General features: G+C 43.8%; 1 protein-coding gene across 1 annotated transcript in view; it reads left to right on the forward strand.

Annotated features, from left to right (window-relative positions):
* Nucleotides 1-12,823, forward strand: part of DIS3L2 (DIS3 like 3'-5' exoribonuclease 2) — a 192,329-nt gene that overhangs the window by 65,426 nt on the left and 114,080 nt on the right. The window contains 2 exon segments of the mRNA XM_035544858.2: nucleotides 9,238-9,344; nucleotides 10,544-10,791. Of these exon segments, the coding sequence (XP_035400751.1) occupies nucleotides 9,238-9,344; nucleotides 10,544-10,791 (355 nt within the window).

Raw genomic sequence — 12,823 nt, forward strand, 5'->3', positions numbered from 1 at the left:
CTTGCTGCCCTTCTCACCCAAAGACCCAAGAAGGGATGGGATGAACAATAGGGAAGTCCGCAGGGCTGAAGAGATGATCGCATTCAGCCTGTCAGCCTGCAGCCTGAAATTAGTTCTGAATGTTCTCATGCTCGTAAAAGTGTCTCGGCATTGCCTTGCTCAAGGATCTTTAAATAAAAGTTCATAACCGGTGTCGCTGTGCCAGAAACTGTCCTGGTCAAACTAGTTCGCTCTGCTTTTCTGAACCTTTCTCGCTGAGAAGTTGGGTTAAAGATTATCTTCAGAAAGGTCTCTGATCGGGGAAGTGATGAGCCCTTTTCCTCTCCTGCAAGCTGTTCCACACAAAAAGCAATATTACTTTGTTCCAAAGTTAGATTTTCTTAATGTTAAGTTCTGGTCGTTGGATGTAGGTCTTTTTTAGCAAAGATGGAAATCCCTTTCCTCTAGCACATTACAATTTCAACTGTATTTCCACAGCATTAATACTTTTACATGCTGAAAAAAAAAAGTTCTCTTTGTTCTTTCCTTACAAAGACAGCAAGAATGAGCACCCTGAGTGTCAAATCTGAAGTAGGTTTCTCAGCTCGCTCACTAGTGTCCTTTAAACCCTCTCTGGAGTTCCTGTGTCCTCTTGAAATGCAGGCAAAGAGCAAGGCATAATATCCTGGCACGAGTCTGAACAATGTTGTGTACAGAGAAAACATTAATTCTCCGTGGTGCTTGGTATCTCATGACATGCGAGTCCTCTGTGTTTTATCCTGAGACCTCAGCTTGTTCTGTGTCGCTGCTATCCGAAGAAGTCATCCACCAGTGGGCACAGCTTTTGCCAGATCTGTAATTCTTTTCCTTAATCGTCATTCCCTACTGGAACAGAGGTAGTGTAACTTTTATTCCAGCCCGGTGCTAAATGATAGGTTATTTCTATGACTTTTCACTGCTGTAAAAGGATTTTCCTTATGCTGCATGTCAATACGTAATAAAAAATAGAAACTTTTCTGTATCCTCCCAGCCCAGGAAAAGTGCAAGATGTTCTGTACAGAATACTTTACGATGGTGTATCCCTATACAGACCTGTGTCACATGAGTGTCATACAAATGTGAGCTGTCTCTTGTTAAATATTGGAATCGGTTCACTCTGATAAAGAAAAATCAGCAATTGAACAGTAGCAACTACTCGTACTCTGGAGAATGGCAGCTGTGCTCATAAAAGCGCTTCAGCCTTTCTTTGTGAAAGGATATTCAAATAAAAGTTTGTAAAACTGTGTCACTGTGCCAAAAGCTATCTTTGTCAAACTAGTTTGCTTAGCTTTTTTTTCAGCTCTTCTCATGAGAGATCTTACTTTACCAGATACACAGAATATCCTGCTTCCCACGGGGTGGCTCGCAGAAGTAATCAGGTTGGGGGACTGGCTGCCCTGGCAGCAATCAGAGAGCTGTGTTTGTTCAGGATTTCCCCTTGCAGCTACACTTCTGCAAATCAGGGTTTGAATGTGTGAATGTCCGAGGCTTGCTCCCTGCCTTGACGTAATGAAGCTTGAATAGAAATAGCTCATTTACGGGCAGGGTAAACTGACAGCTGACTCGACCAATTGTGCGATGGAAAATCGAATCAAGTAGCTGGTGGTTAATAAGTAGGGTCAACAGAATTTGGGTTGTAGCTGCTGCACAGCCCAGTCCTGTTTCCGTGCGTGTTCAGCAGCGGCCAGGTGAGCTCTGGTCAGTCCCTTTTCAAGACAAATGGGACTGATCAGTCACTGGTAAGCTTGGTAAGGTCAGACATGATAACCTAAAATTGTGCCTTCCTCTTGCAACCTGGAGCCTTTGTGCAGTTAATGCTGTCTCCTGTTGGTGTAGGAGTTTAGGTGATATTACTCTTTCTTTCTCTACTTGGCCAAGTCTGATGGTAAGGGCAGGATGATGGTGACGAGAATCTGGACAGTGTGCTTGTCCCGTCACTCTGCTTGGGTCCCCCTTCTTTCAGTTTTGCTGCCATGAATTCTATGACAAATTTGGAGCCTCCCAACCTCACTGGCTGCTAGAAGGAATAAATGTTCTCTCTCCTCTTCAGAGGCTTCTGTTTACTCTGAGTGCTCTTGAGGAGACTTCATGCTTCTTTCCTAGCCTGCAGCTTTCTGGAGACGGATCGTCTCCACTGCATAGCTCTCAACATTTCTAGGCCACAGCAGAGTGAAAGCTCACCAGGAAATCTTCTCAGTTACATGGCTTTTAATAGAAATCCTTGAGGTGGAACTGTCAAAAATCAGATCAGTTTCACTCTGCTGAAGCCTGGAAAACCAGCAGAGAAGCTGGAGCTGTTTCAGCTGCTCAAGACAGCTCTGTATTCATTTATCCTAAGTTCACGTTTGTGGGTCTCTGGATCTATAACTTTTTGTAAATGAGAGCATAGATTTCTTGAAGAATAAACAGTACAGCTTCAGAAAAGTGTTCAATTGGTGTTGAACAAATTGGGCTTTATGGTAGCATTGATTAAATGATACAGGCTGACTAAGCCTCAGTTATTCTTTTGTTGCACAGCTGAAGCCTGCAATGGAAGTTAATGTTGTGAAAGCTTCTTATGCTGTTCTTTCCTAGTAAGTTATCTTGACCCCCAAATGACTTCTTAAGCAAGGAAAAAAAAAAACACAACACAAAACCACAACACTTATGCAATTGCGTAAGCTGAATTAGATTAAGTTCAGCATATTACCATATGTTCCTGAATTCACCTGTGTTTCTCCTTTGAGTTACAAGTTTAGGTCAAGTAAAGTGAGAGGGCACGATACTGAGAATGGATGGTGGGTGTGAAGATAAACATATTAGAGTATGGTCATTGTTAGCAGCAAGATTTCCAGGATGAATCAGATTAGGATTCATTCAGCTAACATATTTTCCATGCAATAGTAAAATTGGACACACGCTTTAGGAACAAATGCACATGCAGGAAGGAAGAACATTAAGTAGGCAAAACGGTTAATGGAAATGTTTTTGTAACATTTTAATTTTACTATTAATAATATAATAAAACTGCATTTATGTAGACTGCAACACTACCTGATTTTTTGGATATTTATTTCTGTTGCAATAAAGCTTTCAGCCCCCGTGTTGACCGGCAGCTTCTCAAGGATGGAAGAGGGTCAGAGGTCTGAATAGCAGTGCTGTGGTTGTAGGAAAGTTTCATGGCTGCTGAGACAGATACGATTTGATCTGTTGGGGTAGGTGGCAGCTTCCCAAAATGATGCTGTCTTTGTTGGTCAGGCTTGGAGGGTTCTAAGGAACAGTGATAATTCTGTCTCATCATTCTGCCATCTCCCCCGTCCTCCCTTGTGGAGGTGGCTAAATACAAGTAAAGAGTTACATGCTTGGCTGCATTGCATGTGTAAGGAAGCCAGCTACACTCACCTCTTCACATTGCCTTTGCTCTGTGTTATTGCAGATGCTCGTGTTTTCACTGTACACATCTGTTACTGTGCCTTTCCTTTCCCTCTCTGAGGGTCTCCTCCCATCTGTGCATCTTCAAAAATCTTCCTGCTAATCATCTGAGTCTCCCGGTCCTTGCCTTCAGTGAGTCGTTGGGCATGCAGATGTGTGAGTTCAGGTGTTTAGACATGAACAGCTGTGGCGGGGTGAGTCGTCTTATTTGAAACAAACATCTCCGAGAAGTTACTTGTGTTCCTTTGTCACGCAGTGATGAGACTGCTCGGCGGTGCCGCGTGGTTTGGAGCTGCTCTGCTTTTATACCTGCGGAGCCTTCTTGCATTGCACACGGGAGCTGCTAGGCTGATTTTGGACAGGCTGCACTTGTTGAATTCCAAAGCTGTTGGCTTACCAGGCGTGTCACAGTCAACTGCGCTCCCTCCAGCACAGGTGGAAAGCTCTGTGTGTGTAATGCTCACAGGATACTGCTTCTTGTGTGGTATTTTCCCAGCCTATTTAAAGCAAGTTCTAGTTCTGGATAGTGTCGGGTGCCAAGTGAAACGGCCCTTTTGCTGCCCAAGTAGTAACAGGGTTTCAGGTCAAACGGTGTTGTGCTGGTGCTGTTCCTGCTGAGCTGCTAATGCTGAGCACACCTCTAGCCTCAAACAGAGGAGGTACAGCTGAAGAGGGCACCTTGTCACCTAAAGTACACGTGGCTTATGTGATAACGCTGGCTGTCCCACTCACTCAACTTTTGAACCCGTTGTTACTTTTGAATTTAAATTCAAATTGTGCAGAAGGGAAGCAGCCTCAGAGAAGGGGGATCCCCTGAGGTGTTGTGGCAGTGGGTGGCTGGGAGGGCGAAGAGGCTTTGCGGTCTGCTGGGTGAGACTTCAGAGAGCTCTCGTACCCGTGGGCTGCAGGCTCCATGCAGGAGAAATCTCCCAAGATCAGGAGGAGCTCAGAGCTTATACCTGTATAGGTACCAAAATAACTTTCTAGGAGCTGAAATCATCTGACCAGGGACAGGTGTTTTTAAGAAACCAGATTCTTTTGTCTCTCAGAAAATTACATTTTCGTTTACTTGGTGAAGGGGAAAACTGAGTATGGATGTGAACCATTGGTTAGTACCAGCAATTTTGTGTTCTGGAGGAAAAACCTGTTCAGTACCAATAAATAATCAGTGACAGAATGTGAAGAGCCCATGTACCACCTTCAGCAGCAACGTGTTTCATTCTTGTTATCCCTGAAATGAAGATCATGCCACAATAGCTATGTGCACGTATGGGGTAAACATGCACGTATAGGGTAAACATGCACGTTTAGGGTAAACGTGCGCGTGCATTTGAATGTGTTGCTTTTTGGTTTAAGGGAGTTTTCGTTTCCGTACGTCTCCTGTGTTGGTATAGACGGAAGTTCCAAAAATGCATCCTGTTGAGTGTGACACGCAACCCTTGAGACGGTATTTTTAATCAATTGAATTGTTTTACATCGGTTTCCATGTGTTTGGTACTAAAACATAATCTGCTGAAAACTGCTTATTGAAGCAGACAACCTAGGTGTTGTTGCTTGGTTAGGAATAAGCTTTGCTCTTCAAAGGTTTACAGATGTTCTGGTACTTGAGCACTAAACTGAAAAGTAGCATTTTCTTTTTTTTAAAAGCTTCATACCACTAACATCGCCTGATTTTTTTTTTCAGAAATGGCCATGTAGAGTAAGCCAACTAACTTCTCAAGTAGATTTTTTTCTAGCTGAAGTAGCAAACTTTGAACTTTTTTTTTTTTTAATTGTTTCTTTCCATCCAGGGAGAGAAGATTTTTTTTCCAGTGAGTTGTTTTTGAGATCTGAAACTTAGATATATTTTCATTTTCAAGTGGATATTGCATCTTTAATTATATTCTTTTTGGACAGAATTGCAGATTTCCACAGTGACCAATGCAAACCTAGTGAAAATACTTTTGGATCTGTCACAAGTAATCAGAATTCTAGTTTGACTTTTGGTCACCTTTTAATGTCATGGTAATTTAATTGTAAAAGGAAATTTGGGGGGCTTTAGAAAAAAAAAGTTTGACTAGGAATGCCTGTCAGAAAATGTAACTGTGTGTTGAAGCTGCCTCAACTGATCTCTTACAGAGAGAGGCAAATTCCACAATGTTCTGGATCTGCTTTGTTGGTAATAACATAACTAATTTGAGTTGCTTTTTGTATCTAGTGCCTAATTTTTTTTTTAAAGTAAGACTATTACAGTTTTGGTTTGTCAGATAATCGCTGAAAGGAAAACACTGAGATTATAATGCAGTTTCACTGGATCCTAGTTGCTGAAGTGTTTTCACTGTAAGATAAGCTTATGAAGTATTGCCCAAGCTAACATAGTAAATCTTTCTCAGAAAACATGTCTTTGTCCAGGGTGGAAATATTGAATGGTCATTGGATAACCACTACGGTAAAGGGGTCAGAATAATTCATTTTTAGTTTGGCGTAATGCAAGGAGTTTCTTCCCACCTCCCCTGCTCAAAACCCTGCTCCTCTCTCAAGTTAGCTCTCCTTCAGGATTGCCTGCGTGGCTCTGCCCGTTGTGGGAGATGTTTGTGTCTCACAGCTCAGATCTTCTAGACCACCGGCATCTGCAGCCTCGACTCTCCACCCACCCACGCATCAAATTCCAGCTTCATTGAGGAGCAGGCGGATGTGCAGCGAAGGAGAAGCGCTGTCAGACTGTATTTAGGGGACTCAGGTGACAGACTTGTGGCAGCTTCTCTGCCATGATACTTCAGTTGAGACTCAGGTCTCCATGCAGTAACTTCACAACGGAGCCAGGAGGCCTTTGTGGATATGGGTAGTTCTTTCTGAGCAGAGGGGTTTGTCACAGGGAGCCCTCACTGCTAACGGAGGCCTCTGAGCATTAGATGCAGCCCTGGTACCAGCAGAATTTTGACTTCAAAAAGAGCAGCTACGAGCTATAAGAAAAGTCCACCTCTCTTGGCCCCAGAAGTAGAGTTCCTTGGGTGTCTGCTTTCCTGTCCCTAGTTTCAGGAACATTGCCCGCCAGTAAATGCATGTGATGACCTTTTAGATACGAAAGTTGATGCAGAAAGATGGGTAGGTATAAGTAGATAGCTGGGATTTACTTTCTTTTCTTTCTGTTGATGGTATAGTTGTAGATCCCAGCCTCTGTCTGATGGAGTTAGTAGAAACTCCAGGATTTTTTGGGAGGGATGCTGAAATTGGAGAGACCCCTGAGGAAGAAGGTATTCTCCAGCCAGCCAAAGGCCCACGGTTGATTTTGGCTGTGAAGGAAAAAGGCAAGCTCTACCACAGCAAGACTTCAGATGCCTTCTGGTACCTGTCCTGAGTTCACATGGAGCTCAGCTTCACCCCAGCGGGGTGAAATGCTGCAGTCCTGCCTGTTCTTTGTCCCGGGGGAAAGACACACTGGTGACCCATTTGCTGTGCTCCCAGCGACAGCCCCTCCTGGTGGTTCTGCGCTTTTGTATGCGTGTATGTGATACCTCCCAAGGACGCAGCTGCTGGCTCCTTTTTTGACTGCTTCTGTGAAAAAATGCAAGCAACTTTCTGGAGAGATGGGAATTGGAAGGAAAAGTGGAAAGAAGTCAGTGTTAATAAGGCCGTATTCCTCGAGCATGGTGCTTTTCTCATTCTTGTCGGTTGTGCCTCGAGTCGGTGCTGTCATTCTGCTGGGCTGGGAAAGCAGTGAGTACAAGTCTTGCTTTTTCCAGACACGTTTAGATCTGGTTGCTCTTCCAACCAGTATGTGCCGTGCAGTGGGGCAGTTTATTCCAGTAAAGCCCTGGGCTTGTGTCAGGTGTGTCTGTGTGCCCAGCCTTTGGAAGGCTACCAAGCTCTCATTGCCCTCTGCGCCTGCCAATGTTTCTTTGTCTCAGATCGTCCCGTTCTTTGTCCGAGCTCTCTTTATGGCTGGCACACCATAAACCCTTGACTATTAACTGATGGCTTGAAAATTTTTAAGAAAACAGAACGGCTCCTTGCTCTTATTTTTTACTAACCGATTTCCTGGTACAACCTCTAGCTGACAGTGATCTTAGAGGAGGTAAGCAATGAGGTGTGTAACTTGGATATCTCCACTTTTTAAACTGTTTATAATTATCCAAACAATTTTATTTCCAACTTGTTTGTCACCGTGAAACTCTGTGGGGGATTTATCCCTTAGTAACCCCCGTTTTGGCAAACCTGAGTTCATTCCAGCAGGAAGAGCGCGAGAGAAAGGGGTTTGCTGCTGTTACTGCTTCTTGCTTTTTGGGAAAGTAGATTTTTATTTTTAAACCGCTGAAATATCTGCCTGCTCTCTTCTCATCCTTGCTGGAAAGACAGTAAAGATCAAATAAATCTAAACAGAGTCACTCAGATACTTCATAAAAAGATGATCTCAGAGGAGAGCCCAAGTCTGAGGAGCTTCACATCAGAAGGCAAGGCTGGGGGTAATTAGCAGCATATGAGAACCGGAGTTTGTCATTAGTGTGGTAGCTGTCACTGTCAACCGACTGCTGGTGTAGCATTGCCCGAAGGCAATCCAGGCCGTCCGTGACGGCAGGACCATCTGCGAGCGTGCCCTCGTGAGGGGGCTCCGCAGCCGTCCCCCTCAGGGCTGGCTGCCGCCCCCCGCTCCACACAGGCCCCCGTTGCTGCCAGCAGCTGCTCCTTCCCCTCCCGGAGCCGCGCGGCCTTCATCCGTCATGTCACCGGCAGCTCCCCGCCAGGGTCCCCGCGGGACAGATGGGCGTCATCTGGGGGCCCGGGTCTGGGTGTCACCGCTGCTCTCCTCGAGGCCTTCTGGCGTGCGTGTGGTACACGGTCTTCAGCGAAAGCTGACTTTATCTCGCGGCTTCTAAGGGAAGCAATGGCAGCTACGTCCCCTGAAACTTGCAGCCGGTGCCACTTTTTAAGAAAGCAAGCTTCTTCTGAACGCTCAGGGCCTGATTTTAGCACATGTGCTCGAGGCAGATGCGGTGCGCACAAGTGGAAAATGGCAGCCATCCTCCAGAAGCTCTCCAGAGAAGAGCACATCCTAAAACCACTGGTCTGACAGTAACAAACGTGGGCTCTCAGAAGTCGTTTGGCTCACACGGGGCAGCCTTGTCCATGGCAAAGGTTGTGCTGGCTGTTTGGAAATACAAAAAGCATTCGGTGTGCCAGCCGCCTGTAACAGACACTCTCATTGTGAAAATTGTGAGCTACAATTTCGTTGACAGTTGATTTAAATACTCTTGGTATCTGTTGAAGGAGTTTCAGGGGGAAGGAGTGTGGCTGTTTATCATACGCAGCAATTACTTTCGTAAGACTTTTTAATAATCCTGTTCCCCAGCTGCAGAGGGGCAGCTCCGTAGATGTGGCTTCAGCTTCTAAGATAAACATGCACTTTATAACCTTGCATAACATTTGTTAAGGAAATTAAATATTAAATGACTGTATGTACTTAAAGGACTATTTATATAATGTTAATGACTCCAACTAAGAAATGCCAGGAAATTAATACAGTTCTTAGTATTTAAGAAATAGAACGTTTTTTCCACCATTTTCTTTATTATGGCTGATATATTGTGTTTGTGAAGTTTGTTTTGAATCTTGTTTTTCAGCAGATCTGCATGGTAAGTGAGCATATATCTGCTTTCTTTTCTAGTCTGGATATATAATTGCTTAATCCTTAGTTATTCAAGCACTTAAGACCTTTCTCCTTTCAGATAAGTCTAATGCATGCACCTTGTATTGTAATTTAAAGAAAAAGTCCAATATAAGTGTATGATGGAAATGTGCTACAGTAACTGTTGTGTTTCTAATTTGATGCAGTGAAGGCTGTTGGGATCGGTGCTGTGCACAAAACAAAACAAGATGATGCACCCAAGGTGAATGATCCCAGGCTCCTCCCGGATAAGTTTCTTCAAAGGACAGCTAAGGTAACTCCGTGGGGAGTGGCAAGCATATGTGTGTGCTCCCAAAGGCAGAAGGAGGCCAGCACTGGCCTCCTGTAGCCTCCATTTGTTGATCTTTGAATCACATTCCCTGTTTCAAAGAGAGTAATTGTCCAATCTGATAAAACTGAAATGTGTTGTTATTTTTACTGATTATGCTAGTTTAAATTCCCTTTGTTTGTTAGGCAAAATTACTTAGCAAGATTCAGGAAAAAAAACATTTGGATATTAATATGAGTGTCAGAATATCCAGAGTTGTCAGAACTAATTCTTACAGACTTTGGAAAGGCTGTTAGTGCTGTTGGTTCAAGATTTGAGCCAATCTTTGAATATTAAGAGACCAGAAAAAGACTACTGGGTCAGGTTGGGTCAGGTCTTTTCCACGTCTTGTGCTTTCCTTTGCAGCCTCTCATTCCGGTCCCTGTTCTGGGCTGGGCTGCCCGCTGGTCTCATCCAGCGTGGCAATTCCAGTGCTCAGAATTGCACAGAGGTGCAGCTCCTGAAACCTTCTGGAAGGACTCATCTGTATAAGTTTAGGAAATCAGCTATAATATTTCTGTTATCCAGTGATTTATTATGGTCTACAAAAATATAGCCTGGATGAACACCTCTCTGGAACAATTATTTAATGATATTGTAATTTATTATTCTTTTCAAAGCCGTCTTGTATAAAGGTAAAATAACCCCTAACTTCAGAAAGCACAGAGGAGAGAACTGCCAAATTCCCCACAGCACATCCTTTCCTGTGGTTAGCATTGGATCCGCCAGAGGCACCGTTTTTGGACTGGCCTGTTCTGCACTGAATGTTGAAATCACAGGCCGAGGATACAAATGAAAGATTTTACAGGAGTTGCTTGTATGTTGTGGCTAATTCCCTGCATTTGGAAGCATCTGCTTCGTGTCTGGTTTTGTTCTGTAATCAAGAAAATTGCTGTGGAGAGCTAGCACTTGGAAGGCACTTAGCTCTTCTATAGCCATGAGCAAGATAGCAAGGAAAATACATTGTAAATAGGGGCTCAATTAAAAAAATGCATGCACGCACATACACACAGACAGTGAAATATAGGATATAGGCCATGTGATTTTTTTCCAGCTATGCTGCTGAGGCTCTGTGTATCCCTATTGTTCTGCAGAAAGTAAGTTTCTCTGAATGTACTAACTGTAGAAAGCTTTGTCTCTTCCAGGTGGTCTATATTTTGGAAAAGAAGCATTCCCGAGCAGCTACAGGCTTCATCAAGCTTCTGGCAGACAAGAATAGTGAACTCTTCAGGAAGTGTGCCATGTTCTCACCTGTGGACCACAGAGTGCCCAGGGCCTACGTGTCTTTAGCTGATTGCCCTTCAGACTTTGTGGCCAGACCTGAGGACTATTCAAATATGCTCTTCATCTGCCGGATAGTGGACTGGAAAGAAGACAGCAACTTCGCAACAGGGTATGTCACTGCTGTTGGAGGTAGACATAAATGAGATTTTCAGTCAAGAGTTCTTGGTCTCACTTGGTTTGCATACAATAGAGACATGAATCTGTTAACAAGATACTTGTATTGTGTGTCTCTTGTAGTTAGTGGAGGAGCTCAGATGAGGCTAAGGATAGCTTGTTGCTAGTTATGTCTCACGGCTATGTAACGTTAACTTCTTTCAGTACTTGGTTCAGTGTGTTCGCACATCACAGCATTAACGAGTTGTATGGTCTTTACTCAGAGAGCTTGCAGACTAAAGGGAGCACACACAGGTACTTAGCCTGGCCAGCACAAGCATTGTAGGGTGCTGGCATCCTTTCAGTTTTTCATGCTTTATGTAAGAAGAGTACAAAGTGTATAGGCATGTCACTGCCAGAGGAAGAAGGTCAGTATCAGCAAGGCTCATCTGGTTTTCAAGCCTTTGCTGTTAAATAGCAAAGTCACAAATTTTGTGGTATTTAAATTTGCATTGCTTCAAGGAACGATGTTAGAAATCAAGAATTTTATCTGCTCCTAAAGCACTCTGTGCTTTTTAGGAGGCACTGTAAAGCCATTGCTGTCAAGAGTTCAAAACACAGGCACTGCTGTGAAGGAGGAGATTTTAAGCCAGGTTACTCAAATAGCCTGTGCTGAGCTGGATCCAGATTGCAAGTTCATTTTGTCTTTCCTTCATGAAGACCTTGTAGTTCTCAACATTTTTTCTCTTTCTTGGGAACAGCTGCTGTGTGCCAAGCACCCACCTGGAGCAACCACACTGTTTCCTATTGAGATGGCCTCAATAAGTAATGGTGGACATTAATAAATCTTTTTAGTTATCTTGGAAAAAACTGAGTAGTCCTGATTTAGTTGGTGATCCAGAGTAGTTAGCTCTGACCTGTGGCAATGCTGTGGCCAAATTTTAAAGGTGATTGAGATCTGGATGTAATCTGGAATATGTACAGTAGTGGGAGTTGGGAGTTGGGCATAAAGCCGCTTTCTCTTCCCCTTGCAAAACTGTTGTGATGGAGTAGCACAGATGATGTACTGTGTCAGCACAGTAGTGTTTAGTCCTCAACTCAAACTCCTGGTAAAACTTTAAACTTACATAAAGATTTTTTTTCTTTTTTAGTTAACTGTGTTGGCAGGGACCTATCAGCCCTAAGACTAAAAGTAAACTAAACTGAAGTCCCTGTTTCCCTGAGGGTTGTTTTTGTTTTGTTTTTTAAGTTTGTTATCATTTGAGGCTGCTTTGTGTGCCCAGTAATAGCAAGTTTCACATGTGCTTCTTGAGAGCCACATGAGCGGTTAGGTCACCCCGTATTTCCTAGCTAAACTGCTGTGCGTGAACTGAAGTGGCCTCCCTTTGAGCCCCACTTAACTCGGGGCTGGCTGTGCTGTGAACTTCACTGGGACTAAGTTTCATGTTGGCAGAGGTTTTTTGTCGTCTTTGACTCCAACAGAGAAAAGACTGGAGGGTGATTGTACTGCTTGGCATCTTGTCATGAACACCCCCCCTTTCTAGCAGAAACAGGGGAAATTAGGAGGATGGGCTAATGTCTTTTTTCTTTGGCTAACGTGTTTCTTTATTTTGAGCTTCTGACAGCATTGTATATTCTCATCTGGATGTTTTGGTAGTTTCCAAGATGTAAAGGGTGTTGTCAGGAAAGAAAACCTCCATTATTGTCTTCATACATAGTCGTTTCCTCTGGGACTCAGTTGTACTCCAGTAAGTGCCTTGTCGAGATGGGAGCATAAAACCTTGGTGACCCATTTTGTATTTTTTTAAGCTGTAAATATGTGCATGTTTAGACACTGCAATACAAGGAAACCTCTTGAAGGTCCCAGAAGTCCATGTTTGGTTTTTGAGCTCGTTTATAAGCTGGCTGTCTTGCAAGTCACAGCCCACCTGAAGGAGAAGTGAGCAGGTGACCAGCAGCTCTTTGCATGCTTGGTTTTCTGAACTTTCATGGCCCGGTGACTAGGTAAGGAAGCTGAAGCCCCAGCCTCACTTTTGTTGACTGGAGAG

This window comes from Cygnus atratus, chromosome 9 (genome assembly GCF_013377495.2).
Source record: "Cygnus atratus isolate AKBS03 ecotype Queensland, Australia chromosome 9, CAtr_DNAZoo_HiC_assembly, whole genome shotgun sequence".
NCBI classification, from domain to species: Eukaryota; Metazoa; Chordata; class Aves; order Anseriformes; family Anatidae; genus Cygnus; species Cygnus atratus.